Genomic DNA, 21,871 nt, shown 5'->3' with positions numbered 1-21,871 from the left:
TTGGGTAGGAGAAGGTCTGGAGGGGGTGCTGATGTAGGAGAAGGTCTGGAGGGGGTCCTGATGTAGGAGAAGGTCTGGGGGGGGGGTGCTGATGTAGAAGAAGGTCTGGAGGGGGTCCTGATGTAGGTCTAAGGTTGGGTTGGAGAAGGTCTGGAGGGGGTGCTGATGTAGGTCTAAGGTTGGGTAGGAGAAGGTCTGGAGGGGGTCCTGATGTAGGAGAAGGTCTGGAGGGGGTGCTGATGTAGGAGAAGGTCTGGAGGGGGTCCTGATGTAGGTCTAAGGTTGGGTAGGAGAAGGTCTGGAGGGGGTGCTGATGTAGGTCTAAGGTTGGGTAGGAGAAGGTCTGGAGGGGGTGCTGATGTAGGTCAAGGTTGGGTAGGAGAAGGTCTGGAGGGGGTCCTGACGTAGGTCTAAGGTTGGGTTGGAGAAGGAGAAGGTCTGGAGGGGGTGCTGATGTAGAAGAAGGTCTGGAGGGGGTCCTGATGTAGGAGAAGGTCTGGAGGGGGTCCTGATGTAGGAGAAGGTCTGGAGGGGGTGCTGATGTAGGAGAAGGTTTGGAGGGGGTGCTGATGTAGGTCTAAGGTTGGGTAGGAGAAGGTCTGGAGGGGGTGCTGATGTAGGAGAAGGTCTGGAGGGGGGTCCTGACGTAGGTCTAAGGTTGGGTAGGAGAAGGTCTGGAGGGGGTGCTGATGTAGGAGAAGGTCTGGAGGGGGTGCTGATGTAGGAGAAGGTCTGGAGGGGGTGCTGATGTAGGAGAAGGTCTGGAGGGGGTGCTGATGTAGGAGAAGGTCTGGAGGGGGTCCTGATGTAGAAGAAGGTCTGGAGGGGGTCCTGATGTATGTCTAAGGTTGGGTAGGAGAAGGTCTGGAGGGGGGTCCTGATGTAGGTCTAAGGTTGGGTAGGAGAAGGTCTGGAGGGGGTCCTGATGTAGAAGAAGGTCTGGAGGGGGTCCTGATGTAGGTCTAAGGTTGGGTAGGAGAAGGTCTGGAGGGGGTGCTGATGTAGGAGAAGGTCTGGAGGGGGTCCTGATGTAGGAGAAGGTCTGGAGGGGGTGCTGATGTAGGAGAAGGTCTGGAGGGGTCCTGATGTAGGTCTAAGGTTGGGTAGGAGAAGGTCTGGAGGGGGTGCTGGTGTAGGAGAAGGTCTGGAGGGGGTGCTGATGTAGGTCTAAGGTTGGGTAGGAGAAGGTCGGGGGGGGTGCTGATGTAGGTCTAAGGTTGGGCAGGAGAAGGTCTGAAGGGGGTGCTGATGTAGGAGAAGGTCTGGAGGGGGTCCTGATGTAGGAGAAGGTCTGGGGGGGTGCTGATGTAGAAGAAGGTCTGGAGGGGGTGCTGATGTAGGTCTAAGGTTGGGTAGGAGAAGGTCTGGAGGGGGTCCTGATGTAGGAGAAGGTCTGGAGGGGGTGCTGATGTAGGAGAAGGTCTGGAGGGGGTCCTGATGTAGGTCTAAGGTTGGGTAGGAGAAGGTCTGGAGGGGGTGCTGATGTAGGTCTAAGGTTGGGTAGGAGAAGGACTGGAGGGGGTGCTGATGCAGGTCTAAGGTTGGGTAGGAGAAGGAGAAGGTCTGGAGGGGGTCCTGACGTAGGTCTAAGGTTGGGTTGGAGAAGGAGAAGGTCTGGAGGGGGTGCTGATGTAGAAGAAGGTCTGGAGGGGGTCCTGATGTAGGAGAAGGTCTGGAGGGGGTCCTGATGTAGGAGAAGGTCTGGAGGGGGTGCTGATGTAGGAGAAGGTTTGGAGGGGGTGCTGATGTAGGTCTAAGGTTGGGTAGGAGAAGGTCTGGAGGGGGTGCTGATGTAGGAGAAGGTCTGGAGGGGGGTCCTGACGTAGGTCTAAGGTTGGGTAGGAGAAGGTCTGGAGGGGGTGCTGATGTAGGAGAAGGTCTGGAGGGGGTCCTGATGTAGGTCTAAGGTTGGGTAGGAGAAGGTCTGGAGGGGGTGCTGATGTAGGAGAAGGTCTGGAGGGGGTGCTGATGTAGGAGAAGGTCTGGAGGGGGGTCCTGATGTAGGTCTAAGGTTGGGTAGGAGAAGGTCTGGAGGGGGTCCTGATGTAGAAGAAGGTCTGGAGGGGGTCCTGATGTAGGTCTAAGGTTGGGTAGGAGAAGGTCTGGAGGGGGTGCTGATGTAGGAGAAGGTCTGGAGGGGGTGCTGATGTAGGTCTAAGGTTGGGTAGGAGAAGGTCGGGGGGGGGGGTGCTGATGTAGGTCTAAGGTTGGGTGGGAGAAGGTCTGGAGGGGGTGCTGATGTAGGAGAAGGTCTGGAGGGGGTCCTGATGTAGGTCTAAGGTTGGGTAGGAGAAGGTCTGGAGGGGGTGCTGATGTAGGAGAAGGTCTGGAGGGGGTCCTGATGTAGAAGAAGGTCTGGAGGGGGTCCTGATGTAGGTCTAAGGTTGGGTAGGAGAAGGTCTGGAGGGGGTGCTGATGTAGGAGAAGGTCTGGAGGGGGTGCTGATGTAGGTCTAAGGTTGGGTAGGAGAAGGTCGGGGGGGGGGGTGCTGATGTAGGTCTAAGGTTGGGTGGGAGAAGGTCTGGAGGGGGTGCTGATGTAGGAGAAGGTCTGGAGGGGGTCCTGATGTAGGTCTAAGGTTGGGTAGGAGAAGGTCTGGAGGGGGTGCTGATGTAGGAGAAGGTCTGGAGGGGGTCCTGATGTAGAAGAAGGTCTGGAGGGGGTCCTGATGTATGTCTAAGGTTGGGTAGGAGAAGGTCTGGAGGGGGGTCCTGATGTAGGTCTAAGGTTGGGTAGGAGAAGGTCTGGAGGGGGTCCTGATGTAGAAGAAGGTCTGGAGGGGGTCCTGATGTAGGTCTAAGGTTGGGTAGGAGAAGGTCTGGAGGGGGTGCTGATGTAGGAGAAGGTCTGGAGGGGGTGCTGATGTAGGTCTAAGGTTGGGTAGGAGAAGGTCGGGGGGGGGTGCTGATGTAGGTCTAAGGTTGGGTGGGAGAAGGTCTGGAGGGGGTGCTTATGTAGGAGAAGGTCTGGAGGGGGTCCTGATGTAGGAGAAGGTCTGGGGGGGTGCTGATGTAGAAGAAGGTCTTCGAGGGGTTCCTGATGTAGGTCAAGGTTGGGTTGGAGAAGGAGAAGGTCTGGAGGGGGTGCTGATGTAGGTCTAAGGTTGGGTAGGAGAAGGTCTGGAGGGGGTGCTGATGTAGGAGAAGGTCTGGAGGGGGTCCTGATGTAGGAGAAGGTCTGGAGGGGGTGCTGATGTAGGAGAAGGTCTGGAGGGGGTCCTGATGTAGGAGAAGGTCTGGGGGGGGTGCTGATGTAGAAGAAGGTCTGGAGGGGGTCCTGATGTAGGTCTAAGGTTGGGTTGGAGAAGGAGAAGGTCTGGAGGGGGTGCTGATGTAGGTCTAAGGTTGGGTAGGAGAAGGTCTGGAGGGGGTCCTGATGTAGGAGAAGGTCTGGAGGGGGTGCTGATGTAGGAGAAGGTCTGGAGGGGGTCCTGATGTAGGTCTAAGGTTGGGTAGGAGAAGGTCTGGAGGGGGTGCTGATGTAGGTCTAAGGTTGGGTAGGAGAAGGACTGGAGGGGGTGCTGATGTAGGTCTAAGGTTGGGTAGGAGAAGGAGAAGGTCTGGAGGGGGTCCTGACGTAGGTCTAAGGTTGGGTTGGAGAAGGAGAAGGTCTGGAGGGGGTGCTGATGTAGAAGAAGGTCTGGAGGGGGTCCTGATGTAGGAGAAGGTCTGGAGGGGGTCCTGATGTAGGAGAAGGTCTGGAGGGGGTGCTGATGTAGGAGAAGGTTTGGAGGGGGTGCTGATGTAGGTCTAAGGTTGGGTAGGAGAAGGTCTGGAGGGGGTGCTGATGTAGGAGAAGGTCTGGAGGGGGTCCTGATGTAGGTCTAAGGTTGGGTAGGAGAAGGTCTGGAGGGGGTGCTGATGTAGGAGAAGGTCTGGAGGGGGTGCTGATGTAGGAGAAGGTCTGGAGGGGGTCCTGATGTAGAAGAAGGTCTGGAGGGGGTCCTGATGTATGTCTAAGGTTGGGTAGGAGAAGGTCTGGAGGGGGGTCCTGATGTAGGTCTAAGGTTGGGTAGGAGAAGGTCTGGAGGGGGTCCTGATGTAGAAGAAGGTCTGGAGGGGGTCCTGATGTAGGTCTAAGGTTGGGTAGGAGAAGGTCTGGAGGGGGTGCTGATGTAGGAGAAGGTCTGGAGGGGTTGCTGATGTAGGTCTAAGGTTGGGTAGGAGAAGGTGGGGGGGGGGTGCTGATGTAGGTCTAAGGTTGGGTGGGAGAAGGTCTGGAGGGGGTGCTGATGTAGGTCTAAGGTTGGGTAGGAGAAGGTCTGGAGGGGGTGCTGATGTAGGAGAAGGTCTGGAGGGGGTCCTGATGTAGAAGAAGGTCTGGAGGGGGTCCTGATGTATGTCTAAGGTTGGGTAGGAGAAGGTCTGGAGGGGGGTCCTGATGTAGGTCTAAGGTTGGGTAGGAGAAGGTCTGGAGGGGGTCCTGATGTAGAAGAAGGTCTGGAGGGGGTCCTGATGTAGGTCTAAGGTTGGGTAGGAGAAGGTCTGGAGGGGGTGCTGATGTAGGAGAAGGTCTGGAGGGGGTGCTGATGTAGGTCTAAGGTTGGGTAGGAGAAGGTCGGGGGGGGGTGCTGATGTAGGTCTAAGGTTGGGTGGGAGAAGGTCTGGAGGGGGTGCTGATGTAGAAGGTCTGGAGGGGGTCCTGATGTAGGAGAAGGTCTGGAGGGGGTCCTGATGTAGGTCTAAGGTTGGGTAGGAGAAGGTCTGGAGGGGGTGCTGATGTAGGAGAAGGTCTGGAGGGGGTCCTGATGTAGAAGAAGGTCTGGAGGGGGTCCTGATGTATGTCTAAGGTTGGGTAGGAGAAGGTCTGGAGGGGGGTCCTGATGTAGGTCTAAGGTTGGGTAGGAGAAGGTCTGGAGGGGGTCCTGATGTAGAAGAAGGTCTGGAGGGGGTCCTGATGTAGGTCTAAGGTTGGGTAGGAGAAGGTCTGGAGGGGGTGCTGATGTAGGAGAAGGTCTGGAGGGGGTGCTGATGTAGGTCTAAGGTTGGGTAGGAGAAGGTCGGGGGGGGGGTGCTGATGTAGGTCTAAGGTTGGGTGGGAGAAGGTCTGGAGGGGGTGCTTATGTAGGAGAAGGTCTGGAGGGGGTCCTGATGTAGGAGAAGGTCTGGGGGGGTGCTGATGTAGAAGAAGGTCTGGAGGGGGTCCTGATGTAGGTCAAGGTTGGGTTGGAGAAGGAGAAGGTCTGGAGGGGGTGCTGATGTAGGTCTAAGGTTGGGTAGGAGAAGGTCTGGAGGGGGTGCTGATGTAGGAGAAGGTCTGGAGGGGGTGCTGATGTAGAAGAAGGTCTGGAGGGTGTGCTGATGTAGAAGAAGGTCTGGAGGGGGTCCTGATGTAGGAGAAGGTCTGGAGGGGGTCCTGATGTAGGTCTAAGGTTGGGTAGGAGAAGGTCTAGAGGGGGTGCTGATGTAGGTCTAAGGTTGGGTAGGAGAAGGTCTGGAGGGGGTGCTGATGTAGGTCTAAGGTTGGGTAGGAGAAGGAGAAGGTCTGGAGGGGGTGCTGATGTAGGAGAAGGTCCGGAGGGGGTCCTGATGTAGGAGAAGGTCTGGAGGGGGTGCTGATGTAGAAGAAGGTCTGGAGGGGGTCCTGATGTAGGAGAAGGTCTGGAGGGGGTGCTGATGTAGAAGAAGGTCTGGAGGGGGTCCTGATGTAGGAGAAGGTCTGGAGGGGGTCCTGATGTAGGTCTAAGGTTGGGTAGGAGAAGGTCTAGAGGGGGTGCTGATGTAGGTCTAAGGTTGGGTAGGAGAAGGTCTGGAGGGGGTGCTGATGTAGGTCTAAGGTTGGGTAGGAGAAGGAGAAGGTCTGGAGGGGGTGCTGATGTAGGAGAAGGTCTGGAGGGGGTGCTGATGTAGGAGAAGGTCTGGAGGGGGTGCTGATGTAGGTCTAAGGTTGGGTAGGAGAAGGAGAAGGTCTGGAGGGGGTCCTGACGTAGAAGAAGGTCTGGAGGGGGTCCTGATGTAGGAGAAGGTCTGGAGGGGGTCCTGATGTAGGAGAAGGTCTGGAGTGGGTCCTGATGTAGGAGAAGGTCTGGAGGGGGTCCTGATGTAGGAGAAGGTCTGGAGGGGGTGCTGATGTAGGAGAAGGTCCGGAGGGGGGTCCTGATGTAGGTCTAAGGTTGGGTAGGAGAAGGTCAGGAGGGGGTCCTGACGTAGGTCTGAGGTTGGGTAGGAGAAGGTCTGGAGGGGGTCCTGATGTAGGAGAAGGTCTGGAGTGGGTCCTGATGTAGGAGAAGGTCTGGAGGGGGTGCTGATGTAGGAGAAGGTTTGGAGGGGGTGCTGATGCAGGTCTAAGGTTGGGTAGGAGAAGGTCCGGAGGGGGTGCTGATGAAGGAGAAGGTTTGGAGGGGGTGCTGATGTAGGTCTAAGGTTGGGTAGGAGAAGGTCCGGAGGGGGTGCTGATGTAGGTCTAAGGTTGGGTAGGAGAAGGTCTGGAGGGGGTGCTGATGTAGGAGAAGGTCTGGAGGGGGTGCTGATGTAGAAGAAGGTCTGGAGGGGGTCCTGATGTAGGAGAAGGTCCGGAGGGGGTCCTGATGTAGGTCTAAGGTTGGGTAGGAGAAGGTCTAGAGGGGGTGCTGATGTAGGTCTAAGGTTGGGTAGGAGAAGGTCTGGAGGGGGTGCTGATGTAGGAGAAGGTCTGGAGGGGGTCCTGATGTAGGAGGTCCGGAGGGGGTCCTGATGTAGGAGAAGGTCTGGAGGGGGTCCTGATGTAGGAGAAGGTCTGGAGGGGGTGCCGATGTAGGAAAAGGTCTGGAGGGGGTGCTGATGTAGGTCTAAGGTTGGGTAGGAGAAGGAGAAGGTCTGGAGGGGGTCCTGACGTAGAAGAAGGTCTGGAGGGGGTCCTGATGTAGGAGAAGGTTTGGAGGGGGTCCTGATGTAGGAGAAGGTCTGGAGGGGGTGCTGATGTAGGAGAAGGTTTGGAGGGGGTGCTGATGTAGGTCTAAGGTTGGGTAGGAGAAGGTCTGGAGGGGGTGCTGATGTAGGAGAAGGTCTGGAGGGGGGTCCTGACGTAGGTCTAAGGTTGGGTAGGAGAAGGTCTGGAGGGGGTCCTGATGTAGGTCTAAGGTTGGGTAGGAGGAGGTCAGGAGGGGGTGCTGATTTAGGTCTAAGGTTGGGTAGGAGAAGGTCTGGAGGGGGTCCTGATGTAGGAGAAGGTCTGGAGTGGGTCCTGATGTAGGAGAAGGTCTGGAGGGGGTGCTGATGTAGGAGAAGGTCTGGAGGGGGTCCTGATGTAGGAGAAGGTCTGGAGGGGGTGCTGATGTAGGAGAAGGTCCGGAGGGGGGTCCTGATGTAGGTCTAAGGTTGGGTAGGAGAAGGTCTGGAGGGGGTCCTGACGTAGGTCTAAGGTTGGGTAGGAGAAGGTCTGGAGGGGGTCCTGATGTAGGAGAAGGTCTGGAGTGGGTCCTGATGTAGGAGAAGGTCTGGAGGGGGTGCTGATGTAGGAGAAGGTTTGGAGGGGGTGCTGATGCAGGTCTAAGGTTGGGTAGGAGAAGGTCCGGAGGGGGTGCTGATGTAGGAGAAGGTTTGGAGGGGGTGCTGATGTAGGTCTAAGGTTGGGTAGGAGAAGGTCCGGAGGGGGTGCTGATGTAGGTCTAAGGTTGGGTAGGAGAAGGTCCGGAGGGGGTCCTGACGTAGGTCTAAGGTTATGTTAGCACAGCTGAAAACTGTTGTCCTGATTAAAGAAGCAACACAACTGGTCTTCTTTAGACTAGTTGAGTATCTAGAGCATCAGCATTTGTGGGTTCGATTACAGGCTCAAAATGGCCAGAAACAAAGTTCCAACTTTTGAACGGTAGTCTAGTTTACTGTCGGATATTTGGAATATGAAACAACTGAACTAGGCCTATATGAGCTTGTTGCAGATGTCGATCCATGACCTCATCCACCAGGCCTGACCTCATCCACCTGGCCAGACCTCATCCACCTGGCCAGACCTCATCCACCTGGCCAGACCTCATCCACCAGGCCAGACCTCATCCACCAGGCCAGACCTCATCCACCAGGCCAGACCTCATCCACCAGGCCAGACCTCATCCACCAGGCCAGACCTCATCCACCAGGCCAGACCTCATCCACCAGGCCTGACCTCATCCACCAGGCCTGACCTCATCCACCAGATCCACCAGGCCAGACCTCATCCACCAGGCCAGACCTCATCCACCAGGCCAGACCTCATCCACCAGGCCAGACCTCATCCACCAGGCCAGACCTCATCCACCAGGCCAGACCTCATCCACCAGGCCAGACCTCATCCACCAGGCCTGACTACTAGACTACCATTCATTCAACATGCCTCGTCATTGGTGACCTGACTAGTATGACATCATTAGCAGCCTACTGTTGACCTCCCACTATGTGAAGAGGACAGATCCACAACGGATTATTAACATATAGGTTCTGCTAATCTCTAACAGTCTGATAGAACTCTCTATGAAGGACGGGATTGGAGGAGCTGCCCTCTGCCATGTCTGTTTCCACCCAAGCAGTGACGTTCACTCAACTACCGCAACACTGCACGTTTCCTTGCCCCATCAATAGGGGGCGGGCCGGAGCGGAGATTTTTTTTACACCTAGCCCAAGTTCTCTGATTGGCTCAGCTCCAACCAGACGTTTGAGTCAAAAACCACAATGTGCCAATTAGAAACCTATATTTGCGTATTTCAATGTAGTACTGAGAACATGACACAAACAGACTGTCTGTACTGAGGACACAAGGGACACTCTAGGTTTAACCTTAACAACAATCACACATCCTAATAGTGCCCTCACCCTAGAGGGCAGATAGTAGCCTCACCCTAGAGGGCAGATAGTGCCCCCACCCTAGAGGGCAGATAGTGCCCCCACCCTAGAGGGCAGATAGTGCCCCCACCCTAGAGGGCAGATAGTGACCCCACCCTAGAGGGCAGATAGTGACCCCACCCTAGAGGGCAGATAGTGACCCCACCCTAGAGGGCAGATAGTGACCCCACCCTAGAGGGCAGATAGTGACCCCACCCTAGAGGGCAGATAGTGACCCCACCCTAGAGGGCAGATAGTGACCCCACCCTAGAGGGCAGATAGTGACCCCACCCTAGAGGGCAGATAGTGACCCCACCCTAGAGGGCAGATAGTGACCCCACCCTAGAGGGCAGATAGTGACCCCACCCTAGAGGGCAGATAGTGACCCCACCCTAGAGGGCAGATAGTGACCCCACCCTAGAGGGCAGATAGTGCCCCCACCCTAGAGGGCAGATAGTGCCCCCACCCTAGAGGGCAGATAGTGCCCCCACCCTAGAGGGCAGATAGTGCCCCCACCCTAGAGGGCAGATAGTGCCCCCACCCTAGAGGGCAGATAGTGCCCCCACCCTAGAGGGCAGATAGTGCCCCCACCCTAGAGGGCAGATAGTGCCCCCACCCTAGAGGGCAGATAGTGCCCCCACCCTAGAGGGCAGATAGTGCCCCCACCCTAGAGGGCAGATAGTGCCCCCACCCTAGAGGGCAGATAGTGCCCCCACCCTAGAGGGCAGATAGTGCCCCCACCCTAGAGGGCAGATAGTGCCCTCACCCTAGAGGGCAGATAGTAGCCTCACCCTAGAGGGCAGATAGTAGCCTCACCCTAGAGGGCAGATAGTAGCCTCACCCTAGAGGGCAGATAGTAGCCTCACCCTAGAGGGCAGATAGTAGCCTCACCCTAGAGGGCAGATAGTAGCCTCACCCTAGAGGGCAGATGGTGTCCTAACACTGTGTATTGTCCTAATAGAGTGTACTGTACGGTGTGTATTCCATGTACAGTGGTGGAGTCCACTCACCAGGGCGAAGCATTTCTGAGCCTGTGCCAGAGCAGAGTCGGGTCTGAGCAGGATGCACTCATCAAAGTCTCCGACGGCCTCCTCTACCTGGTCCAGAAGGATCTTCAACTGAAGGGGAAACATTTCAGTCTGTTAGGGTAAACCAATGGCAATCACAACAAGCATGATGTGACTTAATGTAACTTTCTGATTGCAACATAGATATAGTCCCAAATGGAACCCTTCTCTCCATTTAGTGCACTACTTTTGACCAGAGCCCTATGGGTAGTGCACTACTTTAGACCAGAGCCCTATGGGTAGTGCACTACTTTTGACCAGAGCCCTATGGGTAGTGCACTACTTTTGACCAGAGCCCTATGGGTAGTGCACTACTTTTGACCAGAGCCCTATGGGTAGTGCACTACTTTTGACCAGAGCCCTATGGGTAGTGCACTACTTTAGACCAGAGCCCTATGGGTAGTGCACTACTTTAGACCAGAGCCCTATGGGTAGTGCACTACTTTTGACCAGAGCCCTATGGGTAGTGCACTACTTTTGACCAGAGCCCTATGGGTAGTGCACTACTTTTGACCAGAGCCCTATGGGTAGTGCACTACTTTTGACCAGAGCCCTATGGGTAGTGCACTACTTTAGACCAGAGCCCTATGGGTAGTGCACTACTTTAGACCAGAGCCCTATGGGTAGTGCACTACTTTAGACCAGAGCCCTATGGGTAGTGCACTACTTTAGACCAGAGCCCTATGGGTAGTGCACTACTTTAGACCAGAGCCCTATGGGTAGTGCACTACTTTAGACCAGAGCCCTATGGGTAGTGCACTACTTTAGACCAGAGCCCTATGGGTAGTGCACTACTTTTGACCAGAGCCCTATGGGTAGTGCACTACTTTTGACCAGAGCCCTGATAGAGACAGCCCTACCTGTCCCCGGTGGTGGGATAGTGATAGAGACAGCCCTACCTGTCCCCGGTGGTGGGATAGTGATAGACAGCCCTACCTGTCCCCGGTGGTGGGATAGTGATAGAGACAGCCCTACCTGTCCCCGGTGGTGGGATAGTGATAGAGACAGCCCTACCTGTCCCCGGTGGTGGGATAGTGATAGAGACAGCCCTACCTGTCCCCGGTGGTGGGATAGTGATAGAGACAGCCCTACCTGTCCCCGGTGGTGGGATAGTGATAGACAGCCCTACCTGTCCCCGGTGGTGGGATAGTGATAGAGACAGCCCTACCTGTCCCCGGTGGTGGGATAGTGATAGAGACAGCCCTACCCGTCCCCGGTGGTGGGATAGTGATAGAGACAGCCCTACCTGTCCCCGGTGGTGGGATAGTGATAGAGACAGCCCTACCTGTCCCCGGTGGTGGGATAGTGATAGAGACAGCCCTACCTGTCCCCGGTGGTGGGATAGTGATAGAGACAGCCATACCTGTCCCCGGTGGTGGGATAGTGATAGAGACAGCCCTACCTGTCCCCGGTGGTGGGATAGTGATAGAGACAGCCCTACCTGTCCCCGGTGGTGGGATAGTGATAGAGACAGCCCTACCTGTCCCCGGTGGTGGGATAGTGATAGAGACAGCCCTACCTGTCCCCGGTGGTGGGATAGTGATAGAGACAGCCCTACCCGTCCCCGGTGGTGGGATAGTGATAGAGACAGCCCTACCTGTCCCCGGTGGTGGGATAGTGATAGAGACAGCCCTACCTGTCCCCGGTGGTGGGATAGTGATAGAGACAGCCCTACCTGTCCCCGGTGGTGGGATAGTGATAGAGACAGCCCTACCTGTCCCCGGTGGTGGGATAGTGATAGAGACAGCCCTACCTGTCCCCGGTGGTGGGATAGTGATAGACAGCCCTACCTGTCCCCGGTGGTGGGATAGTGATAGAGACAGCCCTACCTGTCCCCGGTGGTGGGATAGTGATAGAGACAGCCCTACCCGTCCCCGGTGGTGGGATAGTGATAGAGACAGCCCTACCTGTCCCCGGTGGTGGGATAGTGATAGACAGCCCTACCTGTCCCCGGTGGTGGGATAGTGATAGAGACAGCCCTACCTGTCCCCGGTGGTGGGATAGTGATAGAGACAGCCCTACCTGTCCCCGGTGGTGGGATAGTGATAGAGACAGCCCTACCTGTCCCCGGTGGTGGGATAGTGATAGAGACAGCCCTACCCGTCCCCGGTGGTGGGATAGTGATAGAGACAGCCCTACCTGTCCCCGGTGGTGGGATAGTGATAGAGACAGCCCTACCTGTCCCCGGTGGTGGGATAGTGATAGAGACAGCCCTACCTGTCCCCGGTGGTGGGATAGTGATAGAGACAGCCCTACCTGTCCCCGGTGGTGGGATAGTGATAGAGACAGCCCTACCCGTCCCCGGTGGTGGGATAGTGATAGAGACAGCCCTACCTGTCCCCGGTGGTGGGATAGTGATAGAGACAGCCCTACCTGTCCCCGGTGGTGGGATAGTGATAGAGACAGCCCTACCTGTCCCCGGTGGTGGGATAGTGATAGAGACAGCCCTACCCGTCCCCGGTGGTGGGATAGTGATAGAGACAGCCCTACCCGTCCCCGGTGGTGGGATAGTGATAGAGACAGCCCTACCCGTCCCCGGTGGTGGGATAGTGATAGAGACAGCCCTACCTGTCCCCGGTGGTGGGATAGTGATAGAGACAGCCCTACCCGTCCCCGGTGGTGGGATAGTGATAGAGACAGCCCTACCCGTCCCCGGTGGTGGGATAGTGATAGACAGCCCTACCTGTCCCCGGTGGTGGGATAGTGAGAGACAGCCCTACCTGTCCCCGGTGGTGGGATAGTGATAGAGACAGCCCTACCCGTCCCCGGTGGTGGGATAGTGATAGAGACAGCCCTACCCGTCCCCGGTGGTGGGATAGTGATAGAGACAGCCCTACCTGTCCCCGGTGGTGGGATAGTGATAGAGACAGCCCTACCTGTCCCCGGTGGTGGGATAGTGATAGAGACAGCCCTACCTGTCCCCGGTGGTGGGATAGTGATAGAGACAGCCCTACCTGTCCCCGGTGGTGGGATAGTGATAGACAGCCCTACCTGTCCCCGGTGGTGGGATAGTGATAGAGACAGCCCTACCTGTCCCCGGTGGTGGGATAGTGATAGAGACAGCCCTACCCGTCCCCGGTGGTGGGATAGTGATAGAGACAGCCCTACCTGTCCCCGGTGGTGGGATAGTGATAGAGACAGCCCTACCTGTCCCCGGTGGTGGGATAGTGTTAGAGACAGCCCTACCTGTCCCCGGTGGTGGGATAGTGATAGAGACAGCCCTACCTGTCCCCGGTGGTGGGATAGTGATAGAGACAGCCCTACCTGTCCCCGGTGGTGGGATAGTGATAGAGACAGCCCTACCTGTCCCCGGTGGTGGGATAGTGATAGAGACAGCCCTACCTGTCCCCGGTGGTGGGATAGTGATAGAGACAGCCCTACCCGTCCCCGGTGGTGGGATAGTGATAGAGACAGCCCTACCTGTCCCCGGTGGTGGGATAGTGATAGAGACAGCCCTACCCGTCCCCGGTGGTGGGATAGTGATAGAGACAGCCCTACCTGTCCCCGGTGGTGGGATAGTGATAGAGACAGCCCTACCTGTCCCCGGTGGTGGGATAGTGTTAGAGACAGCCCTACCTGTCCCCGGTGGTGGGATAGTGTTAGAGACAGCCCTACCTGTCCCCGGTGGTGGGATAGTGATAGAGACAGCCCTACCTGTCCCCGGTGGTGGGATAGTGATAGAGACAGCCCTACCTGTCCCCGGTGGTGGGATAGTGATAGAGACAGCCCTACCTGTCCCCGGTGGTGGGATAGTGATAGAGACAGCCCTACCTGTCCCCGGTGGTGGGATAGTGATAGAGACAGCCCTACCTGTCCCCGGTGGTGGGATAGTGATAGAGACAGCCCTACCTGTCCCCGGTGGTGGGATAGTGATAGAGACAGCCCTACCTGTCCCCGGTGGTGGGATAGTGATAGAGACAGCCCTACCTGTTCCCGGTGGTGGGATAGTGATAGAGACAGCCCTACCTGTCCCCGGTGGTGGGATAGTGAGAGACAGCCCTACCTGTCCCCGGTGGTGGGATAGTGATAGAGACAGCCCTACCTGTCCCCGGTGGTGGGATAGTGATAGAGACAGCCCTACCTGTCCCCGGTGGTGGGATAGTGATAGAGACAGCCCTACCTGTCCCCGGTGGTGGGATAGTGATAGAGACAGCCCTACCTGTCCCCGGTGGTGGGATAGTGATAGAGACAGCCCTACCTGTCCCCGGTGGTGGGATAGTGATAGAGACAGCCCTACCTGTCCCCGGTGGTGGGATAGTGATAGAGACAGCCCTACCTGTCCCCGGTGGTGGGATAGTGATAGAGACAGCCCTACCTGTCCCCGGTGGTGGGATAGTGATAGAGACAGCCCTACCTGTCCCCGGTGGTGGGATAGTGATAGAGACAGCCCTACCTGTCCCCGGTGGTGGGATAGTGATAGAGACAGCCCTACCTGTCCCCGGTGGTGGGATAGTGATAGAGACAGCCCTACCTGTCCCCGGTGGTGGGATAGTGATAGACAGCCCTACCTGTCCCCGGTGGTGGGATAGTGATAGACAGCCCTACCCGTCCCCGGTGGTGGGATAGTGATAGAGACAGCCCTACCTGTCCCCGGTGGTGGGATAGTGATAGAGACAGCCCTACCTGTCCCCGGTGGTGGGATAGTGATAGAGACAGCCCTACCTGTCCCCGGTGGTGGGATAGTGATAGAGACAGCCCTACCTGTCCCCGGTGGTGGGATAGTGATAGAGACAGCCCTACCCGTCCCCGGTGGTGGGATAGTGATAGAGACAGCCCTACCTGTCCCCGGTGGTGGGATAGTGATAGAGACAGCCCTACCTGTCCCCGGTGGTGGGATAGTGATAGAGACAGCCCTACCTGTCCCCGGTGGTGGGATAGTGATAGAGACAGCCCTACCTGTCCCCGGTGGTGGGATAGTGATAGAGACAGCCCTACCTGTCCCCGGTGGTGGGATAGTGATAGAGACAGCCCTACCTGTCCCCGGTGGTGGGATAGTGATAGAGACAGCCCTACCCGTCCCCGGTGGTGGGATAGTGATAGAGACAGCCCTACCTGTCCCCGGTGGTGGGATAGTGATAGAGACAGCCATACCTGTCCCCGGTGGTGGGATAGTGATAGACAGCCCTACCTGTCCCCGGTGGTGGGATAGTGATAGAGACAGCCCTACCTGTCCCAGGTGGTGGGATAGTGATAGAGACAGCCCTACCTGTCCCCGGTGGTGGGATAGTGATAGAGACAGCCCTACCTGTCCCCGGTGGTGGGATAGTGATAGAGACAGCCCTACCTGTCCCCGGTGGTGGTAGACGTCTGCGTTGCGCGTGTCGATCTCAGCGGCCATGTTGAAGTCCTGTGTTGACATCATAGGCTGCTGCTGCTGCATGTACATACTGCCACGCTTGATCAGAGCATTGGCCCTGAGCTGCAGTACCAGGACAGAGACAGGACAAAGACAGGGATCAGTCAGACCATTGGCCCTGAGCTGCAGTACCCGGACAGAGACAGGACAAGACAGGGGTTCAGTCAGAGCTGTGTGTGTATTTCTAGGATGTTTAGGGTTGAATGGCAGGAACCCGGTTACAGATTTACCACCCAAAACCACTCACTTTTCCCGGGATAAATAACTTAGAGAAACCGGTAAATTATAATACATTATTTATATGAACAACATGGCGTGAAATGGAACTGTTAAATTATATGCGATGTCTATATCTGGCTTCTCTGCGGCCTCTGCATGATGAGTCAACACTCAGGGTAGGTAGGGACAGACCGACCATCTCGGGACAGACCGACCATCTCGGGACAGACCGACCATCTCGGGACAGACCGACCATCTCGGGACAGACCGACCATCTCGGGACAGACCGACCATCTCGGGACAGACCGACCATCTCGGGACAGACCGACCATCTCGGGACAGACCGGCCATCTCGGGACAGACCGGCCATCTCGGGACAGACCGGCCATCTCGGGACAGACCGACCATCTCGGGACAGACCGACCATGATGGTGGTAGACTATAGCAGTTATTAATTCAGACCCATTCAGATGGTGGTAGACTATAACAGTTATTAATTCAGACCCATTCAGATGGTGGTAGACTATAGCAGTTATTAATTCAGACCCATTCAGATGGTGGTAGACTATAGCAGTTATTAATTCAGACCCATTCAGATGGTGGTAGACTATAACAGTTATTAATTCAGACCCATAACCATTCAGATGGTGGTAGACTATAGCAGTTATTAATTCAGACCCATAACCATTCAGATGGTGGTAGGCTATAGCAGTTATTAATTCAGACCCATAACCATTCAGATGGTGGTAGACTATAGCAGTTATTAATTCAGACCCATTCAGATGGTGGTAGACTATAGCAGTTATTAATTCAGACCCATTCAGATGGTGGTAGACTATAGCAGTTATTAATTCAGACCCATTCAGATGGTGGTAGACTATAGCAGTTATTAATTCAGACCCATAACCATTCAGATGGTGGTAGACTATAGCAGTTATTAATTCAGACCCATTCAGATGGTGGTAGACTATAGCAGTTATTAATTCAGACCCATTCAGATGGTGGTAGACTATAGCAGTTATTAATTCAGACCCATAACCATTCAGATGGTGGTAGACTATAGCAGTTATTAATTCAGACCCATTCAGATGGTGGTAGACTATAGCAGTTATTAATTCAGACCCATTCAGATGGTGGTAGACTATAGCAGTTATTAATTCAGACCCATAACCATTCAGATGGTGGTAGACTATAGCAGTTATTAATTCAGACCCATTCAGATGGTGGTAGACTATAGCAGTTATTAATTCAGACCCATTCAGATGGTGGTAGACTATAGCAGTTATTAATTCAGACCCATTCAGATGGTGGTAGACTATAGCAGTTATTAATTCAGACCCATTCAGATGGTGGTAGACTATAGCAGTTATTAATTCAGACCCATAACCATTCAGATGGTGGTAGACTATAACAGTTATTAATTCAGACCCATAACCATTCAGATGGTGGTAGACTATAACAGTTATTAATTCAGACCCATTCAGATGGTGGTAGACTATAGCAGTTATTAATTCAGACCCATAACCATTCAGATGGTGGTAGACTATAGCAGTTATTAATTCAGACCCATTCAGATGGTGGTAGACTATAGCAGTTATTAATTCAGACCCATAACCATTCAGATGGTGGTATACTATAACAGTTATTAATTCAGACCCATTCAGATGGTGGTAGACTATAACAGTTATTAATTCAGACCCATTCAGATGGTGGTAGACTATAGCAGTTATTAATTCAGACCCATTCAGATGGTGGTAGACTATAGCAGTTATTAATTCAGACCCATTCAGATGGTGGTAGACTATAGCAGTTATTAATTCAGACCCATAACCATTCAGATGGTGGTAGACTATAACAGTTATTAATTCAGACCCATTCAGATGGTGGTAGACTATAGCAGTTATTAATTCAGACCCATAACCATTCAGATGGTGGTAGACTATAGCAGTTATTAATTCAGACCCATAACCATTCAGATGGTGGTAGACTGTAACAGTTATTAATTCAGACCCATTCAGATGGTGGTAGACTATAGCAGTTATTAATTCAGACCCATTCAGATGGTGGTAGACTATAGCAGTTATTAATTCAGACCCATAACCATTCAGATGGTGGTAGACTATAGCAGTTATTAATTCAGACCCATTCAGATGGTGGTAGACTATAACAGTTATTAATTCAGACCCATTCAGATGGTGGTAGACTATAACAGTTATTAATTCAGACCCATTCAGATGGTGGTAGACTATAGCAGTTATTAATTCAGACCCATTCAGATGGTGGTAGACTATAACAGTTATTAATTCAGACCCATTCAGATGGTGGTAGACTATAGCAGTTATTAATTCAGACCCATTCAGATGGTGGTAGACTATAACAGTTATTAATTCAGACCCATAACCATTCAGATGGTGGTAGACTATAGCAGTTATTCATTCAGACCCATTCAGATGGTGGTAGGCTATAGCAGTTATTAATTCAGACCCATAACCATTCAGATGGTGGTAGACTATAGCAGTTATTAATTCAGACCCATAACCATTCAGATGGTGGTAGACTATAACAGTTATTAATTCAGACCCATTCAGATGGTGGTAGACTATAGCAGTTATTAATTCAGACCCATAACCATTCAGATGGTGGTAGACTATAACAGTTATTAATTCAGACCCATAACCATTCAGATGGTGGTAGACTATAACAGTTATTAATTCAGACCCATAACCATTCAGATGGTGGTAGACTATAACAGTTATTAATTCATACCCATTCAGATGGTGGTAGACTATAGCAGTTATTAATTCAGACCCATTCAGATGGTGGTAGACTATAGCAGTTATTAATTCAGACCCATTCAGATGGTGGTAGACTATAACAGTTATTAATTCAGACCCATAACCATTCAGATGGTGGTAGACTATAGCAGTTATTAATTCAGACCCATTCAGATGGTGGTAGACTATAGCAGTTATTAATTCAGACCCATTCAGATGGTGGTAGACTATAGCAGTTATTAATTCAGACCCATAACCATTCAGATGGTGGTAGACTATAACAGTTATTAATTCAGACCCATTCAGATGGTGGTAGACTATAACAGTTATTAATTCAGACCCATTCAGATGGTGGTAGACTATAGCAGTTATTAATTCAGACCCATAACCATTCAGATGGTGGTAGACTATAACAGTTATTAATTCAGACCCATTCAGATGGTGGTAGACTATAACAGTTATTAATTCAGACCCATAACCATTCAGATGGTGGTAGACTATAACAGTTATTAATTCAGACCCATTCAGATGGTGGTAGACTATAACAGTTATTAATTCAGACCCATAACCATTCAGATGGTGGTAGACTATAGCAGTTAGACCCATAACCATTCAGATGGTGGTAGACTATAACAGTTATTAATTCAGACCCATTCAGATGGTGGTAGACTATAACAGTTATTAATTCAGACCCATAACCATTCAGATGGTGGTAGGCTATAGCAGTTATTAATTCAGACCCATTCAGATGGTGGTAGACTATAGCAGTTATTAATTCAGACCCATAACCATTCAGATGGTGGTAGACTATAGCAGTTATTAATTCAGACCCATAATCATTCAGATGGTGGTAGACTATAGTAGTTATTAATTCAGACCCATAACCATTCAGATGGTGGTAGACTATAACAGTTATTAATTCAGACCCATAACCATTCAGATGGTGGTAGACTATAACAGTTATTAATTCAGACCCATAACCATTCAGATGGTGGTAGACTATAGGAGTTATAAATTCAGACCCATTCAGATGGTGCTAGACTATAGCAGTTATTAATTCAGTCCCATTCAGATGGTGGTAGACTATAACAGTTATTAATTCAGACCCATTCAGATGGTGGTAGACTATAACAGTTATTAATTCAGACCCATAACCATTCAGATGGTGGTAGACTATAACAGTTATTAATTCAGACCCATTCAGATGGTGGTAGACTATAACAGTTATTAATTCAGACCCATTCAGATGGTGGTAGACTATAACAGTTATTAATTCAGACACATAACCATTCAGATGGTGGTAGACTATAGCAGTTATTAATTCAGACCCATTCAGATGGGGGTAGACTATAACAGTTATTAATTCAGACCCATAACCATTCAGATGGTGGTAGACTATAACAGTTATTAATTCAGACCCATAACCATTCAGATGGTGGTAGACTATAACAGTTATTAATTCAGACCCATTCAGATGGTGGTAGACTATAGCAGTTATTAATTCAGACCCATTCAGATGGTGGTAGACTATAGCAGTTATTAATTCAGACCCATTCAGATGGGGGTAGACTATAACAGTTATTAATTCAGACCCATTCAGATGGTGGTAGACTATAGCAGTTATTAATTCAGACCCATTCAGATGGTGGTAGACTATAGCAGTTATTAATTCAGACCCATTCAGATGGTGGTAGACTATAACAGTTATTAATTCAGACCCATTCAGATGGTGGTAGACTATATCAGTTATTAATTCAGACCCATTCAGATGGTGGTAGACTATAGCAGTTATTAATTCAGACCCATTCAGATGGTGGTAGACTATAGCAGTTATTAATTCAGACCCATAACCATTCAGATGGTGGTAGACTATAGCAGTTATTAATTCAGACCCATTCAGATGGTGGTAGACTATAACAGTTATTAATTCAGACCCATAATCATTCAGATGGTGGTAGGCTATAGCAGTTATTAATTCAGACCCATAACTATTCAGATGGTGGTAGACTATAACAGTTATTAATTCAGACCCATAACCATTCAGATGGTGGTAGACTATAACAGTTATTAATTCAGACCCATAACCATTCAATCTTTGTTTAGACAAGTGAAAGCCTTCTGTATCTAATTCTAGTCCTATATTATTTGAGCATGTCATTAGAATGATGAAGCGAAGGACAACAAAACTAATGTAACTGTTTTAAAGAGAGGAAGGGACGAAGCAACACGAGAGGACGAGGAGGCTAATAACCTCAGGGGAAATACTATGAAAGGTATTTATGCTTCAGCCAACTAATTATACAAATGGGCCCAATTATCCTAATATCCTGAAGGTGTTGTGGTCAGGTGGTGCTAAACGCGACCACATCTAAACATGCCTCCGTATTTTCCAGGCTGATGTGAACCTTTGAAACGTGGCGCCAGCGTTTCGTAGCCCGAACGGAAAACAAGGCATCAGGAGTGACAAAAGCAGACAACTCTTTGGCGCGCTCAGAAGGACCTGCCAATATCCTTCCAGCAGATTGAACTTGCTAATGTACTTGGCAAACGCCAACACGGTCCACACGATCGTCGACCCTCGGCAAAGGGTATGGGATCCTACTTAGTAACGGCATTGAGCTCCCGAAAATCTGAATCAAAACCGCGGAGACCCATCCGCTTTAGTTACTAATATACAGGGCGAACTCCACGGACTGTTGCCATGCTGTGCAATGCCGTGTTCAAGCATGAACGACACCTCACTGTGGAGTTTCTCTCTCTTTTCAGGATTCACTCGAAACGCATGTTGTTTGATTGGGGCAGAGTACATTTGTCTGAGTTGGCACATCTGAGAATAAACCCTGAAAATTATAAAAGCATTGCAATAATGTTGCCTTATTCCTCCGGAGACAAGTCAGACAGAATGACATCAAAGTGTTTCTAGAATCTCTGAGCTACTGAACCGTCCAACAAGCACAGGTCCAACAAGCACATTGGACCTTCCTCGTGCTCCTGAGGAAGACTATAGTCAACGGTGACAGTAGTGGCTACAGGCAGAACATCACTACCGGTTTCCACCCCGATCGTAGCAGGTGAAGTACGGTTTCAACATGTTGACATGACACAGCCAGGCCCCCCCCCCCTGCGCTCCGGTGTGGCGATGATGTAATCCAGATTACCCATTAGTATTTCACTGTACTTGTGCATGTGACAAATAAAACTTGAAAAACACTACCTTGATGCTGGCGTCCTCCATGTTAATGACCCGGTCCAGGTCGGGCTGGGCGCCGGTGGCGTTGCCGATCAGGAGATAGAAGGTTGCCCGTAGCAACAGGGCCTCAGCAGTGTACCGGCCCCCAGACTCCACCTCCTTAGTGCACTCACTGATGATCTTATCATAGTTCTCCTCCTCCATGTACTGCTTGGCCTTCAGATAACCAGAACTATGGACAGGACAGAGGTCAGAGGTTAAGGACAGGGTTAATGTACTGCTTGACCTTCAGGTAACCAGGGCTATGGACAGGACAGAGGTCAGAGGTTAAGGACAGGGTTAATGTACTGCTTGACCTTCAGGTAACCAGGGCTATGGACAGGACAGAAGTCAGAGGTTAAGGACAGGGTTAATGTACTGCTTGACCTTCAGGTAACCAGAACTATGGACAGGACAGAGGTCAGAGGTTAAGGACAGGGTTAATGTACTGCTTG

General features: G+C 52.1%; 1 protein-coding gene across 2 annotated transcripts in view; it reads right to left on the bottom strand.

The window, feature by feature from the left end:
- Positions 1–21,871, bottom strand: part of LOC129869486 (mitochondrial import receptor subunit TOM70-like) — a 59,586-nt gene that overhangs the window by 19,838 nt on the left and 17,877 nt on the right. Inside the window, exons 6-9 of one of the 2 annotated variants that reach the window (XM_055943944.1) lie at positions 21,804–21,819; positions 21,402–21,593; positions 15,123–15,257; positions 9,782–9,889 (exon numbers count right to left, since the gene is read on the bottom strand). In XM_055943944.1, the coding sequence (XP_055799919.1) occupies positions 9,782–9,889; positions 15,123–15,257; positions 21,402–21,593; positions 21,804–21,819 (451 nt within the window). Of the gene's footprint in view, positions 1–9,781; positions 9,890–15,122; positions 15,258–21,401; positions 21,610–21,803; positions 21,820–21,871 lie in introns of both variants that reach the window. The other variant, XM_055943943.1, reaches the window with a different exon arrangement.

This window comes from Salvelinus fontinalis, chromosome 14 (assembly GCF_029448725.1).
Source record: "Salvelinus fontinalis isolate EN_2023a chromosome 14, ASM2944872v1, whole genome shotgun sequence".
Classification (NCBI taxonomy): Eukaryota; Metazoa; Chordata; class Actinopteri; order Salmoniformes; family Salmonidae; genus Salvelinus; species Salvelinus fontinalis.
This window is presented reverse-complemented; position numbering and strand designations above follow the sequence as displayed.